Genomic DNA, 19694 nt, shown 5'->3' on the forward strand with positions numbered 1-19694 from the left:
GCCTTATCTGAGGAAGGATGTTCTTGCATGGAAAGAGTACAGCGAAGATTCACCAGGCCCCCTCCCCCCCCCTCCTTCCCCCCACCCCCTCCCCCCTCCTTCCCCCCTCCCCCTCCTTCCCCCCACCTTCCCCCCTCCCCTTCCCCTCCTTCCCCTACACCCCCTTCCCCCCCACCTTCACCCCTCCCTCCCCTTCCCCTCATTCCCCCCTACCCCCACCTTCCCCCCAGTCGCTCTCTCTTCCCCCCAGTCGCTCTCTCTCTTCCCCCCCAGTCGCGCTCTCTCTTCCCCCCAGTCGCTCTCTCTTCCCCCAGTCGCTCTCTCTCTTCCCCCCCCCGTCGCTCTCTCTCTTCCCCCCCCCCAGTCGCTCTCTCTCTTCCCCCCCCGTCGCTCTCTCTCTTCCCCCCCCCGTCGCTCTCTCTCTTCCCCCCCCCGTCGCTCTCTCTCTTCCCCCCCCCCCAGTCGCTCTCTCTCTTCCCCCCCCGTCGCTCTCTCTCTTCCCCCCCAGTCGCTCTCTCTCTTCCCCCCCAGTCGCTCTCTCTCTTCCCCCCCCAGTCGCTCTCTCTCTTCCCCCCCCAGTCGCTCTCTCTCTTTCCCCCCCCAGTCGCTCTCTCTCTTCCCCCCCCCCAGTCGCTCTCTCTCTTCCCCCCCCCAGTCGCTCTCTCTCTTCCCCCCCCCAGTCGCTCTCTCTTCCCCCCCCCAGTCGCTCTCAATTCAATTCAATTCGCTTTATTGGCATGACAAGTTACATCTTATGTTGCCAAAGCATCGGAAAACATTCATGTTTGTTCACATAAATATAGATCTATCCATACAGTGTATAAACAGATATATCCCTGAGTGTATAAATATACTTTCATATAATTTATATATACTCTTTTCTTATATTTAGTGGTTGTCCTCTGTTTATGGCAAGCTGTAATATAGTGTGCCGCTAGTGTTACACAATATGGAGTTTTTGGTCGTCATTCAAATTTCTGAATTCTGGGCATATTTTTGTGAATTTTGGGTAGAAATTCTCCCTTATGCCCTGATATTTTCTACAAGCTGTGAGGAAGTGCATCTCTGTCTCCACCACTCGCTGACTACAGTGAGAGCATATCCTGTCCTCTCTTGGTAGCCGGGTCTGCCGGTGTCTACCTTTTTCGATCGCCAGGCTATGTTCACTAAGTCTGTACATTGTCAAGGTTTTTCTCAGTTTGCTATCCTTTACCATGGTCAGGTAATCAGCTATGTTTAATTGTCTGTTTAGGGCCAAGTAGCAATTGAGTTTGCTTTGGGTTTTTGTTGTTTCTGCCCAATGACAGATATTTTTCCTTTTGCTTAGTGACGATTGTGTTGGGTCGAATTCTTTGTGTTACGCTGTCACTGTCCTGGGGCTGGTTATTGTTAGTAGTGTTAGTAGTTACTTCACTGAGTCCCAGGACTAGTTGACTGAGGGTATTCTTCTTTATGGTCCTCTCTTGGCATTTCAGGGCTTCGTAATGATAGCATTGGTGGTTGCTCATTTCTAGGTGTTTCCAAAATTGGTGGCTCTTTTTTGGCTAGTGATTATTAATGGATATTGGCCTAGTTCTGCCCTGCATGCATTGTTTACGGTTTTCCTTTGAGTCCGGAGGATGCTTTTACAGAATTCTGCATGTAGGATCTCAATTGGGTGTTTGTCCCATTTTGCAAATTCTTGTTGTGTTAGCGGTCCCCACACCTCACTGCCACAGAGTGCAATTGGTTCAATTACTGATTTGAAAATTTTGAGCCAAATGCTAATTGGGATTTCTATTTGGATTGATTTTTAATGGCATAGAAAGCCCTTCTTGCTTTCTCTTTCAGTTCATTCACAGCCAGTTTGAAATTTCCCGTAGAACTGATTTTTAAGCCCAAGTATGTGTAGTTAGTGGTTTGTTCAATTTTGGTTGTTCCTAGTGTGAAATTTATTTTGGGTCCCTGATGTCTGGATCTTTGCTGGAACACAAGGACTTTGGTTTTTTGGGATTTATTGTCAGGGCCCAAGTCTGGCAGTACGACTCCAGCAGATCCAGGTTCTGCTGTAGACCCTTCTTAGTTGGTGACAGCAGAACCCCCCCAGTCGCTCTCTCTCTTCCCCCCCCCAGTCGCTCTCTCTCTTCCCCCCCCCAGTCGCTCTCTCTCTTCCCCCCCCAGTCGCTCTCTCTCTTCCCCCCAGTCGCTCTCTCTCTTCCCCCCAGTCGCTCTCTCTCTTCCCCCCCAGTCGCTCTCTCTCTTCCCCCCCCAGTCGCTCTCTCTCTTCCCCCCCAGTCGCTCTCTCTCTTCCCCCCCCAGTCGCTCTCTCTCTTCCCCCCCCAGTCGCTCTCTCTCTTCCCCCCCCAGTCGCTCTCTCTCTTCCCCCCCAGTCGCTCTCTCTCTTCCCCCCCCAGTCGCTCTCTCTCTTCCCCCCCCAGTCGCTCTCTCTTCCCCCCCAGTCGCTCTCTCTCTTCCCCCCCAGTCGCTCTCTCTTCCCCCCAGTCGCTCTCTTTCTTCCCCCCCCAGTCGCTCTCTCTCTTCCCCCCCAGTCGCTCTCTCTCTTCCCCCCCCAGTCGCTCTCTCTCTTCCCCCCCCAGTCGCTCTCTCTCTTCCCCCCCCAGTCGCTCTCTCTCTTCCCCCCCCAGTCGCTCTCTCTCTTCCCCCCCCAGTCGCTCTCTCTCTTCCCCCCCCAGTCTTTCCCTCTGTCTTTCTGTCTGTCCGGCTATACAATCAAAAGTTAGAGCGTACCTACACATATGTTATATCAAAAGAAAGCTTATTAGGAGACTCTCATAGGCGTATTTACTTTTTGGTCAGACAAAAATTGTTCCGACAGTATACAAAAAAGGTTTAAAAAATGGCAACATTCCGCTCATTAGCGTTGAGTGACGTGATGGTTGACCAATCGTACAGGGGATTAACCTGATGGTTGACCAATCGGTGCGTCACGGGGGGGGGGGGGGGGGGGGGGGGTGGAGGTTCATTGCGTGTTTTGGCGGGCCATCTTACAGGGGATCGCGCTGAGTGACATGATGGTTAACCAATCCTACATTTGAGTGACCTGATGGTTGACCAATCGCTGCGTCACATTGCGTGTGGGGGCGGGCCTAATCCTTCTGACCTGAGGTGAGTGGCCGCCATCTTGATTCCTAACTATTCATTTCTTTTTCCCACTTTCTGCGTGTTTCTTTTGAAATATAGATTTGCAGCAAAAAAATAATTGGTTTTAAAAGAAAAAAAAATCCTTTTCCAAAGGGGACTCGGGCTTCCCCCCCCCCCCCCCAACTCGGCGGTGGATGAGCTGCCTGCGGGCCTCAGGGCCTCGGCCTCTCCTCGCCAGCCACGCCCGAGCTAGGCACCGCCCGTCCTGCCCCGCGATCGCCGCCATCTTGGTAAAGGCGGGCGGCGCGGGACTGAGCCGAGTGTAGCCATCGCCGCCATCTTAGTAAAGGCGGGCGGGGCGGGAGTCAGCGCGTGCGTCAACGTCGGCCCGGAGCGCGACCTGAGCGAAGGTGAGTCCCGCCGGGCCTCACGCGCTAGGTCATGCACCGGCCGGCTCTGAGGCGCTGATCCGCGGAGGGGGAGGGAGAGTCCGGCCGGGCCTCACGCGCCAGGTCGCGCACCGGCCAGCTCTGAGGCGCTGATCCGCGGAGGGGGAGAGGAGAGGAGGGAGAGGGAGGGGCGGGAGAGGGAGAGGGAGAGGAGAGGGGGAGGGATGGAGAGAACTAACGTGAGTCCGGCCGGGCCTCACGCGCTGGGCCGCGCACCGGCCGGCCCTGAGGCGCTGATCCGCGGAGGTACAGGGAGGGGGGCGAGAGACAGGGAGGGGGGCGAGAGACAGGGAGGGGGGCGAGAGACAGGGAGGGGGGCGAGAGACAGGGAGGGGGGCGAGAGACAGGGAGGGAGGCGAGAGACAGGGAGGGAGGCGAGAGGGGGAGGGAGGCCTTCTTCCTTCCTTCCTTCGCAGGGGTCCATCGGGCCAGGCCTGAGGCGCCCCTTCCCTCCCCCTCTCTCCAGGCTAATCCCAAACTAAATCCAGCAGTCTCTCTCTCTCTCTCTCTTCCCCCCCAGTCTCTCTCTCTCTTCCCCCCCAGTCTCTCTCTCTCTTCCCCCCAGTCTCTCTCTCTCTCTCTCTCTCTCTTTCCCCCCCACTCTCTCTCTCTCTCTCTCTTCCCCCACGCTCTCTCTCCCCCACTCTCTCTCTCTCTCTTCCCCCCACTCACTCTCTCTCTTCCCCCCACTCACTCTCTCTCTTCCCCCCACTCACTGTCTCTCTCTCTTCCCCCCACTCTCTCTCTCTCTCTCTTCCCCCACTCTCACACTCTCTCTCTCTTCCCCCCACTCTCTCTCACTCTCTCTCTCTCTCTTCCCCCCACTCTCTCTCTCTCTCTTCCCCCACTCTCTCTCTCTCTCTCTTCCCCCCCACTCTCTCTCTCTCTCTCTTCCCCCCACTCTCTCTCTCTCTCTCTTCCCCCCACTCTCTCTCTCTCTCTTCCCCCCACTCTCTCTCTCTCTCTCTTCCCCCCACTCTCTCTCTCTCTCTTCCCCCCACTCTCTCTCTCTCTCTCTTCCCCCCACTCTCTCTCTCTTCCCCCCACTCTCTCTCTCTTCCCCCCACTCTCTCTCTCTCTTCCCCCCCCCCACTCTCTCTCTCTCTTCCCCCCCCACTCTCTCTCTCTTCCCCCCCCCACTCTCTCTCTCTCTTCCCCCCACTCTCTCTCTCTTCCCCCCACTCTCTCTCTCTTCCCCCCACTCTCTCTCTCTCTCTCTCTCTCTCTTCCCCCCACCCACTCTCTCTCTCTCTCTTCCCCCCACCCACTCTCTCTCTCTCTCTTCCCCCCACCCACTCTCTCGCTCTCTTCCCCCCACTCTCTCTCTCTCTTCCCCCCACTCTCTCTCTCTCTTCCCCCCACTCTCTCTCTCTCTTCCCCCCACTCTCTCTCTCTCTTCCCCCCACTCTCTCTCTCTCTTCCCCCACTCTCTCTCTCTCTTCCCCCCACTCTCTCTCTCTCTTCCCCCCACTCTCTCTCTCTCTTCCCCCCACTCTCTCTCTCTCTTCCCCCACTCTCTCTCTCTCTTCCCCCACTCTCTCTCTCTCTTCCCCCCACTCTCTCTCTCTCTTCCCCCCACTCTCTCTCTCTCTTCCCCCCACTCTCTCTCTCTCTTCCCCCCACTCTCTCTCTCTCTTCCCCCCACTCTCTCTCTCTCTTCCCCCACTCTCTCTCTCTCTCTCTCTCTCTCTCTCTTCCCCCCACTCTCTCTCTCTTCCCCCCACTCTCTCTCTCTCCCCCCCCCAGTCGCTCTCTCCCCCCCCAGTCTCTCTCTTTCTCCCCCCAGTCTCTCTCTCTCTTCCAACAACATGCCCTCAAAAAACCCTCGGCACCGCCGGGCACTCCAGCTAGTTAAATATATTCAAGAAGGAGTTAGATATATTTCTAAGGCTAAAGGGATCAAGGGATATGGGGAGCAAGCAGGGACAGGGTACTGAATTTGGATGATCAGCCATGATCTCATTAAATGGCGGAGCAGGCTCGAGGGGCCGAATGGCCTGCTCCTGCCCCTATCTTCTCTGTTTCTATAATTAATGTGTTGAATGAAACAATCCATTTGGTTTTTTAAAAAAATGAATTTTTAAATTGCTAAGTTAAGAACGAAATTTGGGGAACAGGGGAATAAATTATTAGGAAGGAGTCATGTGAATACAGCAAGGACAAGGAATAATCCAAGATGTAGCTACAAGACTGCTAAGATCACAAAATAAAATGGATTAGAAAGAAGTGATGATGAATAGGTAATTAATAGATATTGGCCCAGAAATTCGGGTCTCCACGGGTGAGCACGCACGGGGTACTCACCCGTAAGCCAATGGAAGTGCCGGTTTCTTGCATGCACTGCGCATGTGCGGGAAACCGGCACTTCCGTTCCCCTGAAAGAAGGGGTTCAGAGTTCGAACGCGTGCGCAGGAGAGGCTGCGCGTGCGCATCGAACTTACCCTCCCGGGAAAACCTGCAAAAGAAATGTAAGTCTCCAGAAGTTACACATATAAAAAGCAGTTGCAAGGCCTGCTTTTTACAAGGTAAGTGGTGAATTAAAATTAAAACATTTTTTCCACAGGTTTATTATTTTTAAATACTTTAAAGAAAAGGTAAGTTTATTTTTAGCCCCGTTAGAAAATAAAATAATTTTTTCCAAAAATTAAATTGTTTAAAATAGTTATTTCGTGTAATTTATAGTTTATTTAAAAAATGTGATTTTTTAAAACATTTATTTGAAGATTTAGTGATGTTTTGAGTCTTGTAGTATTTATAAGTTTGACAGCCCTTCTGTCAAACTTATGAATGAATGAAGCATTCCCTGCTCCGATTGGCTCCCCATGGCCCACGTGATCCCAGGGGACGCATCGAACTCACTGCGCCCTGGGATACGCAAGCACTGCGCGCCGGCAGTTGGAGCAGGCCCAGGATCGGAATTCCACGGGGGCCCACAGCTCAACAGCCGGCGCGCAAGGTAAGTGCAGGTCGGGGGCTTGCACCCGCGGAAGCCCCCAACCCGAATTTCTGGGCCACTGTGGGAGTTACTGAAACCTGGCTGGAGGAGGATGGCCCAGAATTTTCTGGAACAGCGGGACCTGTGCCTTATGTCATAAATTATGCTGTTTCATTGCCCGATCTTCTCGTTGTGAACTTACTCCAAAGTTTCCAAGAAAAGTAATTTGAATACGCTGCAGCGAGCATAATGGTGAATCAGGGAACTCAGAAGCTGCGCAGCCAATGGCTTACCCCATCTGCATTAATTAAGTAGATCATTGGCATGATCTATGTCATAGACACTGAATTTGAAATCCTTTCACTATGTTGAACTTAATAGCATGCAAAAATTGTCCGAGTTATGAACACATTCAGCTGCTGTATTCAGGAACATTCTAACTTAGAGATATTTTTTACCATTTACAGTATTTAGAAAATGACATCAGTAATTTAAGCTACCAAGAGTCTCAGATTAAGCAAATGGTTTCTGTGCTGTAAATTTCAGAGACTACGGCCACAATTTTCTGCTTTGAGGCCGTTTGGGAGCGGGTCAGCTGCCTTCCGGGTTTCAGTCCTGCCCCCAACTACATCCGGCCCACAGACGTAATTTTGTGTCAATTGGCCTTGTTAAGTCCGCCCTGCGGGCTTGCCGGCCAATTAAGAGGAAGCCGGTGCCAGATGATGTAATTTGATGACACATCATCTGCCGGTTTTCTTAAAGGTACCACACACAATTTTTTTTGACAGTTGATTTTTCAGTGTTTGACAGCATTGAGGTGCAGCAAACACTGACAATCACTATACAAAGGTGAGCTCTTTCATCAAGGCTCTCCAGTGACTCCCCCCTTAGGCTAGAACAGATGACAGCTGCAGGCGAGGTTACAGAAGCAATCTGTCACTGGTGAGAGGGGTTCTTCCAATGAGGTGGGACTACACATACAATTGAAAACTTGTTACCTACAGAAAAGTATAAATGCATTAAAAATGAATTTCCCAACATTTTCTTACCACTGAAACTCACCAGTGCACCACTGGATCCTTCACACCACTTCTGCAGCTGTCATCAATGCATAATCATTACAGCTGACTCACAACACACCACACTTACCGGTATGGTGTCCGGACGTCGGGAAGCCCGCAGCAGAAGTGTCAAAATTGGAAAAAGCCTGTTAAATGCCTGTTAACAAGCAGTTAAGTGGCTATAATCCTCTTCCTGCCGCTAGGTGTCGGGTCCATGCGCAAATCGGAGACCCGACACATTTGGAAGATTGATTGGAGGCGGGTTGACAGCGAGTTTCCGATCCGCTGTCAATCTTTGCGATTTTACCAGATTTTTACATTCAGGGTACTTCCCCCCAATGTACCCTGAAGTTACAAACAGAACCTTTTTCTAGTCAAAAATAATCTCTTACTTCCCATTCCACCACACAACTTTAATGGCCTTAATGCTGCAAATAAGTACTCCCAAGATCGCTAATATACTTGATTTTATCGAGAAATAAAATATACTCTCTGCAAACGCTTTGATGCCTCTCCCTACAAAGACAATAGAGCACAGATTAAAGATGTAATGTTCATATTTTAATAGTAAAATGTTTTGCTGTATCAGAGCTTAAATTTCAGAATAAATGATTACCAGTAGATATGGGATGAGATAAAAAATACTGCAAGCTTTTAATTTTAAAATGCAATCCACACAAAAATCACAAAACAAGTTTAACGCAAACTTGGCACAGCAGTTCAGAATTTGAAGTTAATTCAATATTAACAAAGTCTTACCGTGTTTTGTACATAGGGCAGTCCATAAAACTTTTCCTGGGTTTCCTTTAGTATTTCAGTTGTTGATTTTGGTAAAGGATATTGCCCATGGTAGATCTGATCCAGGACTGAATAGAAGATCTATTTTAAAAGAAAACCTATTAGTGTCCCTGTAGCTTATTAAAACGCTAATTTAATACATTGTATACTTGGTTAATACTGTACAAGCAGTTATGTTAAATTTCATTTGTGATTAGGAACATCTGGTTTACAAGACAACAGTTCCTCTCAACAATGTTCCTATAATATTGTGATGTACTGCAATGAGAATCATAGAATAGTGCAGTACAGAAGGAGGCCATTCGGTCCATCAAGTCTGCGTTGGCTCTTTCTAAGAGCAATTCAGTTACTTCCACTCCCCCACTCTTTACCCATATCCCTGCAATTTTTTCTCCTTCAAGTATTTATCCAATTCCCTTGAAGGCTACTATTGAATTTGTTTCCATCAGCCTATCAGGCAGTGTATTCCAGATCCTAACCACTCATTGCGCAAGAAGTTTTTCCTCATGTCGCCTCTGGTTCGTTTGCCAATCACCTTAAATCTGTGCCCTCTCGTTATCAACTCTTCAGTCATTGGTAACAGTTTCTCCTTATGTACTCTATCTAAACCCTTCTGATTTTAAACTCCCCTATCAAATCTCCTCGTAGCCTTCTCTGCTCTAAGGAGAACAACCCCAGATTCTCCAGTTGATCCACGTAAACTGTAATCCTTCATCCCTGGAACCATTCTAGTAAATCTCTTCTGTACCCTCTCCAAAGCCTTCACGTCCTTCCTAAAGTGTGGTGCCCAGAATTGGACACAATACTCCAGCTGGGGCCAAGCTTGTGCTTTATCTAGGTTTAGCATAACATCCTTGCTTTTGTACTCTATGCCTCTATTTAAAAAGCCTAGGATCCATATGCTTGATTAATTGCTTTGTTAACCTGTCCTGCACTTGCTTAAAAACCTGTTCCGTCAGTAAGGAATTTTAATTCTGCCGGTGATTAATATATGGTTAATCAAATTCTGGCATTCAAACATTATAATTCAGAGTAGGAGTAGTATGAAAGCCTTTAATCTGAGATAATGTGACTGTATATTTACCTACCTGAAGTTGCAGGTCGGCAGCAGCACAAACTTTCTTAGATTCACAGAGCCGGGAAACCATATTCTGAGGTAATGGCTGAAATGGTATTTGAGAAATGCACAATATTTATTCATAACATTTTTCTGGGAGAATGAATATATTTTTTAAATATTAATATTTTCTATACTAATGGCCCAGATATTCTGATCGCAGGCCTCCCGCGGGTGGAGGACTGCGATCTGGAAAAATCTGCGCCCTTACCTGAGGGCTCCCGGGACATGCACACTTCCGATGCTGGACCTCTCCAAAGTCCAAGTGCGCAGGGCCCACATATCCCAGAGGTGCAGGTAGTTAGCAGCATCCCTGGGATCACGTGGGCCATGGGGAGCCAAGCACAGAAGGGAATCTCCCTTCATACACGTGACAGGAAGACCTGTCAAATATATGAATGGAGAGCACCCCCCAAAATAGTAAGGGGGAGAAATTGGATATAGCCCCGTTTGGGGCGCTAGATCTGGCGATGCGCAAAGCCTAGCGCCAGTTGCGATTTAGCGCCACCTGGCACTATATTGGGTCGTTGCGCCCGAGGGTGATTGCGGCGCGAAATCAAGCGGTGCACGAGGCTCTTAAGGCGCTATCCCGGGGGCGCAACCCAATTTAGCGGTGGCGGGGCGCAGCGCAAGTGCTTTCAATAATCAATGACCCCGAGACACACTGGTGCCGGCCAGCTCTTAAAGGGGCGGGTCGAGTAGGTTCACTAGGCCCAGCACTTCCTGGCACGCCTTAAATTTGGCGCCAACTTACCTGAGGCGCTCCATCCTGTCAAAACATGGAGAGGGCGAGACAGAGGGCAGAGCGCTTCACCGAGGAGGCCCTTGAAGCTTTGGTAGGCGCTGTGGCCCGCATGCGTGATATTCTCTACCCTGAGGGTGGGGGGAGGGCTCAACATGCAGATTACCGGCGAGCATGGAGGGATGTGGCCACCAGAGTGACCTGCAGAAGCGTGGTGGTCAGGAGCGCCGTCCAGTGCCGGAAAAAGTTCAACGACCTCACTCGGGTCATCAGGGTGAGTGCCTTTTCCACGATCATCCTCATCCCTCCATCTGCACCTGACTTAATGGCTGGAGGGTGCCCGAACCCCCAAAGGCCATCTGTCTGCCTGCACCCATGGCCCTTCCAGGAAAAAAACACGCACATTCAGCTCAATGCATAATGAAAGGGCTAATCTACCATGGGGGGCATGTAATGTCAGCTCATTGCATAGTGCTTCAACACTTCCCATTCTTTCTCCTGCAGGCGAAGCTGGCGAGGAACCGCCGAGAGCAGCTGGCCACTGGTGGAGGCCCGCCTCACCTGCAGAACCTAAGCGAGTTGGAGGTGAGAGTGTAGAGGATAGTGGGACTGGGACACCGGCTGACTGGTCCAGTCGCCTCTGGAGCTGCCGACCCCAGGGTGGACAGCGATGGTAAGGCTCTCACCTTTTTGATCTCTCTCCTACCAATTTCTCCCCCACCAGCATGATTCTCCACTGCCGAGCCACTACAGTACATTGCAGCACTTATGCCTCCCTCGCTGCCACCCCTGTCCTCACGCTAAAGCCACTCCTGTACCTCCCTGCTTTCATATGGTGAATCGCCAGGTGAGGCTGCGGGCCCTCAAGCTGCCACTCTGAGTGACTCTGGAGGAGACGACCAGGAGGATGCCGGACCATCCCAACCAACCTCAGGCGAGCGAGCCCAACGCCAGACTGGGGGCACTACTTCCCTGGAGGGGGGGGGGGGGGCGGGGGGATCAGCTCTGAGGAGGAGACAGTTCCAGGCACCAGCGGGCTGCAGCAACGCAGGGGGTTGAGGGAAGCTCGGGTGCCGTCTCCCCGGAGGGAGAGTCAGGCCGCCAGTGCTGCTGCACAGAGTGCAGAGGAGGTGCGTGCCCTCAGAGACATGAGTGCCCAGGCTGGCGGGAGGAACACTGAGCTCATGGCTGCAGTGGGAAGGTTGTCTGAAACCATCGGGACACTGGCGCGGAGTGTCCAAGACATCGGCGCAGCACAGGCCCGGAGTGCGGTGGACTTCGGGTCAGCATTGGAAAGGGCTGTCCAGGGCTTCGCCGAAGCACTGGCACCTGCAACGCAAGCGCTGAGTGCTGCCACGCAATCACTCGCTGGTGTCCTGCATTCGCAGAGTGAGGCCAGGCGACCAGTGACTGCTGCCACCCTCGCTGGCTCAGACAGGATTACCCAGGGCCCTCAGGGCACCACAGCAGGCCAGCAATCTGTGCTCCAGCAGATTGCTCCGGATGCTGAAGTGCTGCCCCGTGGGAGTGCCAGTGTGTTGCTGGAGCAGGGAGGTACTGTCCTCTCTCAAGATGACAGCATTCCTGCTGCCACCACTGGCACTTCCCCACTGCAGCTGCCACCACCTGCAGGACAGACTGCTTCCACCCATGCACAGGTGGAGCAGTCAGCAGCTGGGCCCTCTAGGCGCAGAGGTCATCCAGGCCGCACCTCAGGGGCATCTGCGCTCAGGGACAGTCAGCAGGCCTCCCCCAGCCTTGCTGCAGCCACTGGGGTCACATTAAGGAGGAGCTGCAGGGAGGGAAGGGGCCAGAGCCGCAAGAGACCGAGATCCCCATCCGGGGGCAAAGAGTAAAGCAGGGGGGGGATGAAGCCTCTGTTGAGGTCGAATCAAGGCCATAGAGGATGCCATGAGAACACCTCATGTCTTGGACAGTCTCACAGGAGGGAGAGTCAATTATGTGACACTGTTTTTTAAGCTTTCTGTTGTTATTCCTTTTTCATGTTGAAATGAAGCTATTTCTTTGTATTAAAACACTTTATTCATTTGCAAAGGCCAAGTCCCACAAGCATTCCGTCAGAGGGGCCTAGAAGCAACTTCTGATGAGCTTCTGACGCACGGCCCTTCCAGAAAGTCCCTCCCTCCCATCTTGGTCCTCCTCCTCCTCCTGCTCCTCTGCTGGTGCGTCAATGTCTGCTGGCATTGGCTGGGAACATAGGATGGCGAGGTTGTGGAGCATGCAGCAAACAACGACGAAGTGCGAGACTCGCTCGGGCGAATACTGCAGAGCTCCCCCGGAATGGTCAAGACAGCGGAACCGCTGCTTCAGGACGCCGATTGTGTGTTCGACAATGTTCCTCATCGCCAGATGGCTCGCATTGAAGTTTTCCTCAGCAGGGGTTCTGGCGATCCGGAGTGGGGTCATCAGCCACGGGTACAGAGGATAGCCCTTGTCCCCAAGAAGCCAGCCTTCTGGGTGAGCCGGGGCCTCGAAAAGGTCAGCAACCGAAGTCTGGTGCAGGATGAAGGCATCGTGGCTGCTGCCTGGAAACTGCGCATTGACTGCGAGGAACAGCTGCCGGTGGTCACAGACCAGCTGTACATTCAAGGAATGGAACCCCTTGCGGTTGCGGAACTCCTCCGGATTGAAAACAGGTGCCCGCAAAGCCACGTGCCTGCAGTCAATGGCACCCTGCACCATGGGGAAGTCCGCTATTGCTGCGAAGCCCTCTGCACGCTCCCGCTGCTTGTCCGGGGTCATTGGGAAGGAGATGTACTGCCACCTCCTTCGAAACAGGGCATCAGTCACTTAATGGATGCAGCAATGCACCGCGAACTGTGAGATGCTGGCTATGTCCCCAGATGCGGACTGGAAAGAGCCGGTCACGTAGAAGTTCAGGGCAACAGTCATCTTCACAGCCACCGACAGAGATGTCCTGCACCTTATCTGAGGCTGCAGATCTGTCCGAAGTAGGTGGCACAGCTCACTCACGACCTCCTTTCTAAAGCGCAGCCTTCTGAGACACTGCTCCTCCGACATGTTCATGTCGGAAAACTGCTGTCGGAAAACCCTGGCAGCGTAAGGTCTGGTGTGGCGACGTCTGTTGGCCCTCCTCCATCTGGCCATGGCCGGCCCCTCTCCCTGCATCTCAGTACCCTTTCTAGATGATGCTGCAGCAGGACGTTCCCCTCCAATACAGCCCCCATAATAAGCGCGCACAGGAAGTGTCCCCTTTGTAAAAGCTCACCAGCAGCAAGGCGATGGTCGGAAGGCTGAAGTTCCTCTGCTTGCGCGGGCTCAGTGGTCAAAAAGCTCTCTGTGTGCAGCTCAGCAACTCAGGAAGAAGTTGTGCTCCAGAAATGGCTGCCATTTTTAAACCACACCAGTCCCCTTTAAATAACGCACCCCCCCCCCCCCCAAGACCGAGAGCGATTGGGTAAGGTTCCCTGTAAGCTGTCACTAATAGCGCCAGGCGCTACGGAGGGGGGCGCCACTGAATTTCCGATCCGGGGTGCACAAAAGGCGTTGCACACTGAAATGCCGTCATAATCTGCCTGCGCCCATGGGCGGGCGCTACGAGTTTGCGCCGGCGCTAAATGCATGGGCAATGTGGGACGAGGCGTTAGGCACCCTGCGCCTGCCCGGAAATTGGCTAGCGCCCCACTTCTCGGCCTCTTTAGGCGTTAATCGGTGGCGCTACCAACCGAATTTCTCCCCCTAAAACTTCAAATATTTTTTTTTTTTTTTTTAAATCACATTTTTAAAATGACTTGAAATTACAATAAATTAACTATTTTAAACAAAAATTTTAATTTTTGAAAAAAATAATTAAAGTTTTTTATGGGGCTAAAAATAAACTTACCTTTTTTTTTAAAGAAAAGTATTTTAAAATGATAAATCAGTGACTTTTTAAAAAACTTTTTCCAACACTTATCCTGGTAAAAGCAGGCCTTACGCCTGCTTTTACCAGACGTAAGAATTGTAAGGGTTTTCTGCAGGCAATAATAAATATTGTGCAGGTCTCCAAAAAGCAGAACTATCCACCCGCAGAGGCCCTTCTCCAGGGCAGCCGGAGGATCTGTCAAGACCATTCTTGACAGATCGGAAATGCCGGTTTCCAGCGCATGCGCTGTGCATGCCTGAAACCGGCATTTCCAATGTCCCTACGGGTGAGTACACAGCGCGTACACACCCGTAGGGATCGGAATATCCGGCCCATTATTTCATACTTTTATGTCTCTTGGTTGCATTGTGCAGTATAACCAGCAAGGCTACAATAGGGTGACCGTATTTTCTAAACCGAATCTGGGGACACACAGGGTCGGAGCACAGCAAAGTAGCCAGGATGGAAAATGTAGGTAGCGCAGCATAGCGAGGCACATTTTTTTAGCAGTCTATATTTTAACAGTTGCACATATATCTTACAAATGCAAAACAAATGTGCATTTAATTATCGTGGATGTGACATCACACTATTGAAGTGCGTTCAGGCACGTGAACCTCCTCCCCCCGCCCCCTCTCCCTCCCCCCCCCACCCCCCAAGTGACTGAGGTCACACCTGACCATGACTCCCTTTCCCCCCCACCCTGACTGAGGTCACATCTGAACCCCCCCAGTGTCCAGGATAAGACCGCCTCCCCCCCTTCCCCTGGTGACTGTGCCCGGGCCCTCCCCTGCGGCCTCTCCTTCATCCATTCCATGCTCCCAGGCACTTCCGACGCCAACAATCTAGCAGCACCAGCCCGGCCGGAAACGCAAAACAACAACCGGCACATGCGCAGAAAGTCCACCCAGTCGCACATGCGCAGTGAGTCACTCTGGCCAATGTACAAGTTGTTGTTTAATTTAGCCTTAGTGGCAAACTGACAGCTCAGAGGGTACACTCACTGTCCAGGGATACACTTTGGGGACGAGTTTTGTGAACCGGGGACGCTTCCGGGGACATTGTTTGCCCGGGGACACAGTACCTCATTCGGGGATTGTCCTCAGAAAACAGGGACGTATGGTCACTCTAGGCTACAACCTCCCTTGGTTGACTTCCAATTATGTAAGTGTGGATGGTCTCTATACCAATCCAATATCTAGACAAGTCCAAAGTACAAAACGGTCCATAATTCAGTATTAGTTGCCAATCGCATGCAAGACAATCACATTTGTGGAATAAGGGCATATAATTCAGAGAATGGAATAGAAACATATTTTTGGGGCTAGAAGAACTGTACATTGCAGCTGACACATGCTACAGCTCATTTAGAAGCAACCTGATGTTGCCACTGAGCTAAGATACAAGCTAGTCTAGTATCAATCTGTAGTGTTGTTGCGCTGATGGGATCATAACAGGTTCTTTCCTGTCCAAGGCTGAACTGGACTGTTCGCAACCTCGCCATCCTATTTGACCCCGAGCTGAGCTTCAGACTCCATATCCACTCCATCACCAAGGCCGCCTACTTCCACCTCCGTAATATCACCCGTCTCCACCCCTGCCTCAGCTCATCTGCTGTTGACACGCATATCCATGCCTTTGCTACCTCAAGACTCGACTATTCTAAAGGTCTCCTGGCTGGCCTTTTACCTTGCACCCCCTGTAATCTTGAACTCATCCAAAACTCTGCTGCCTGTATCCTAAATCGCACCAAGTCCCGTTCACCCATCACCCGTGACCTACATTGGCTCCCGGTCCCAGCAATGCTTGGATTTTAAAATTCCCATCCTTGTTTCCAAATCGCTCCACGGCCTCACCCCTCCCTATCTCTGAAATCTACTCCAGCCCTAAAACCCTCCAAGATATCTGTGCCCCTCCAATTCTGGCTTCTTGCGCATCCCCGATTTTAATCGCTACACCATTGGCAGCCATGCCTTCAGGTGCCTAGACCCGAAGCTCTGAAATTCCCTTCCGAAACTTCTCCGCCTCTCTCCCTCTCTCTTCTTTAAGACGCTCCCTAAAACCTAACAGTTTGCCCAAGCTTTTGGTAACCTGTCCCAATATCCCCTTATGTGGCTCAGTGTCAAATTTTGCTTGATAACGTTCATGTGAAGCGCCTTGGGATGTTTTAGTCCTTCAAAGGCACTATATAATGCAAGTTGGTGTTGTTGCCAATTATTTTTGACATTCTATTTTTCCACATTGTTTGTAAACTGCCACTCCCCACAGGTGGCTGCAATTCAGACTGGTTGCTCAAAAGTGTGGGGCATGAAATTTTGTCTCATTGCAGCAACACACATTCCTACCTCCCTGAGGTAGATTTTAGTCCCCTTGGTTGTTACATCTCCAATTCAATAAACTGGTATAAATTAAGTAAATGTCTAACTTTTTTAAAATTGGGAAATTTGGTTTAAGGGAGAAGGCACAATATAGAGGACACCAAGACTGAAAACAGGAGAAAACTAGATAAATAGACAAGCTTGGGATTTAAGAACTGAGGAAGTGAAAACTGAAAGTGGTAAGGAAGGAGTCCCAGTTTTGAGATCCCAGAAAAGAATGATTTATTATAATACAGTGTGGCTGACTACAATGAGAATTCTCTGATATTCAGACACCAATAAATGTTCTATGTAAGAGATATCAGAGCAACTACCAACCTAAGATACACACATATTGCTTAACCATTCCGTTTTAATTGAAATAGTCTAACAATTGATGTTGGTAAGAAAAGCAGCAGTGCTATTCGATACTGCCACACCACCAAAATCAGCTGATTTGCTAGTTCGGCAGAAAGCCTCACTCCTGCCCCGTGAGAGTTATATACACAGGTACTACTGAAATATAAAGAGCTTACATTTGCACCATCATGCCTTAAGACAACAGGCATGTAAAAAAAGGCAGTAAGTAATGTTTCTGGTTTCTCAAAACACAGCCACATCCCCAACCAAAAATGCAGTTTTTGAAATTTACAGAGACGGAGAAGCGCCAATCCATAGTGAGATCTAGCCCTGCAGTCGCCATTCTCCCTTCCTCTACCTCACCCGTTTCCCATCTGATTCTGCCACTATGGTTTATGGTCCTCAAACTCACTCACAAATACGTTATTGTGACAGCACTACACCAGTTGCAAGTTCTCACAACACTATTCCAATAATAGCTTGCATAAATTTTAAAATGTACAGTACTTGCTTTCCCTCCCCTCCCAATTAGGTCACTAATCATTGTACATCATTAAAATTAACACCACTTTTTAAAATTGTGTTAGGGTACAGTTTTTATGATGTACTAAAAATAACCTATAATCAAAGACATAACTCCACTCTGACAAACTTGTTGCCCTGCTATTCAGTAGGACGGATTTTGAATTTCCACTTCTGCCCATTGTCAAACAAGCAGACAAGCCACTGTGGTGATCTCTTTCATCGGCCAATGTGCAATGATGGAACGAGAAAAAACCCAGAAAACTTTAATTCTGTTTTCTCTTATCCTCGTTATTTTGTTACCTTTAATATAATCATTTATATACAAACAAGAGTTGACGGAACAATAATATTTGGCACCTTCAAATGTGACTGGCTGAACTAAAGGAGACCCAAATTCTGTTCTTGAATCTCTACATTCTTTGCTAAGTATTTAGCTGGAATCTTTTGATATTTATGTTTTATTTTTACTGTTATATAAAAAGTACTGGAAAATTGTTGTTTGGGAATAAATCTCATTTTTTTCTGCAACTTTTAAATTATGGTTATACACATAGTAAAAATAAAATCTGTATTATTTGAATTATTGATGCTAGAAAGAAGTGATAATAGCTGTCCTTCCTGTCCGTACTGTCACCTGCCTTGAGCGGAGTCCTCTCCCAATTTTTCCTCCATGCAAGGAAAGATCTAGTCACCACCTCCTAACAAAATAGCCAAATTTACTAAATTGCTATGCGGGCAAATCAATAGTGTGAATCCACTGTGCAGCTGTGTCGTAAACATGTAAAATTTGTAATCTGGCAAACCAAAAATTATATGTGTAACAGGAGTAACCGGCTGCAATTCTTTATTTTCTAGAAGGGAAATAGTTTATGGTTTTCTATTTCTCGTCAGTTAACAGAAAGATTATTGGATTAGGTATACACTTAATTCACATTAATACTGTGGATTGTTTTTGTGAAATTATATTATATTCAATGACTATGTAATTTTCTCATGGAAAATCTGCACACATTAGCCTGCAAATGTTATCTTAATGCTACAAAAATACCGTGCAAAACATTTATAACTGAACACCTGCATTTCAGAGATGAAGGGGATTTTAGCAGCATTATTAAAAAAAGACAAGCATCAGCACTGAAAATTTTGGAATCAAATTTATGTAGAAACAAGCATTTTACTGAAATTCAGCTGAAAAGGATCTAGCAGTAATTAAATGATTAATAAGGCTGGAGGCGAAAACAGAAATGCTGAAGAAGCAAAAGTCATCACAAATCGAGCTTCATGTAGGGATTAACCACTTAAGCACCAACTCTCCCTTGCAGAAAACACTGGGATAGTTGGCTAATGTGCAAGTTTGTATTCTCACAGCTGCTTTGCTCTAAAATGTATTTTCTTCATTCTTTAATCTAATTTATCTACCACATATCAGCAAATTGGCTCAGTCATTTAATCACCGGGATGATCAAAACCACTTGATTACTGATGATTCATGGCACGGGGGCCCAATGGTTGCTAAATGCTTAACTCATGTCGAAGACTGACAGCTAGAGAGAGAGAGAGCAAGCGTCTTTCTTCATTTCCTGTTACATCAATGTTACAAAACTAGTTGAATTTTGAAGCCATCTAATTGTGACACCAATATTTTGTTGACAGAAAAGGTCAATGCTAATTGCATACACCCGTGAGACAGAGATTCTAATTTTTAACATCCGAGACAGAATGTGAGAGACAGAGCTAGAGAAAGAAAGACAGCCAAAGAAAGACACAGCGGAGGGGGCTTTGGGCATGAAAAGAGAGGCCCGCGTAAGAGGCCACTCACCGATCCCATCATCCAAATTAAAAACGATTTGTGAAGATTTTTTTTTAAAGAATAGGCAGTTCGCTGGCTGCCTTTTTGTCCCACTGCAGCAGGACCCCAAAGTGCTACACTATATGTCTGTCCCTAGACTGGTGCGACTCCCTGCCTTTGGTGTGCATAGCTGATTTGGATTTGGGTATAGGGAACACAATCTTGAAATTTACTGATGACACAAAAGTACAAGGTTTGGCCAACAGTGAGCAGGACTACAAAAGATTTCAGACAAATATAGACAGGTTAATGAACAAACTGACGACAGATCCAATGTAATGTGGTTAAGTGTAAAGTAATACATTTTGGGAGAAATAAAACAAGGACTGGGAGTACACATACCTAGCAGTTCATAATACATAGTTACTTGAAAGTGTGAGTGCAGATAGATAAAGCCATGAAAAAAATCAATAGAATTTGGGGTTTTATAAATAGGGGCATAGAGTACAAGTGGTGATGGATTTATACAAAACATTGGTTAGGCCACAGTTAGAGTAATGTGGGCAGTTTTCAGCACCCCATTACACAAAGGAT

At 49.0% G+C, this 19694-nt stretch overlaps 1 protein-coding gene across 5 annotated transcripts in view; it reads right to left on the reverse strand.

Moving 5' to 3' along the window:
• The window catches only part of LOC147111869 (mitochondrial intermediate peptidase-like), a 192460-nt gene that overhangs the window by 50676 nt on the left and 122090 nt on the right, over positions 1-19694 (reverse strand). For all 5 annotated transcript variants that reach the window (XR_015079760.1, XM_085999204.1, XM_085999206.1 and 2 more), the window contains 2 exons: positions 9413-9487; positions 8286-8405 (listed from right to left, as the gene is read on the reverse strand). Coding sequence is in view for 4 of the 5 variants with exons in the window: in XM_085999204.1 (XP_085855330.1) it covers positions 8286-8405; positions 9413-9487 (195 nt within the window). In the remaining variant the exon portion in view is untranslated. The remainder of the gene's footprint in view (positions 1-8285; positions 8406-9412; positions 9488-19694) is intronic.

The sequence above is a fragment of the Somniosus microcephalus genome, chromosome 10 (genome assembly GCF_052327205.1).
Source record: "Somniosus microcephalus isolate GS21.2 chromosome 10, FLI_Smic_1.0, whole genome shotgun sequence".
Lineage (NCBI taxonomy): Eukaryota > Metazoa > Chordata > Chondrichthyes > Squaliformes > Somniosidae > Somniosus > Somniosus microcephalus.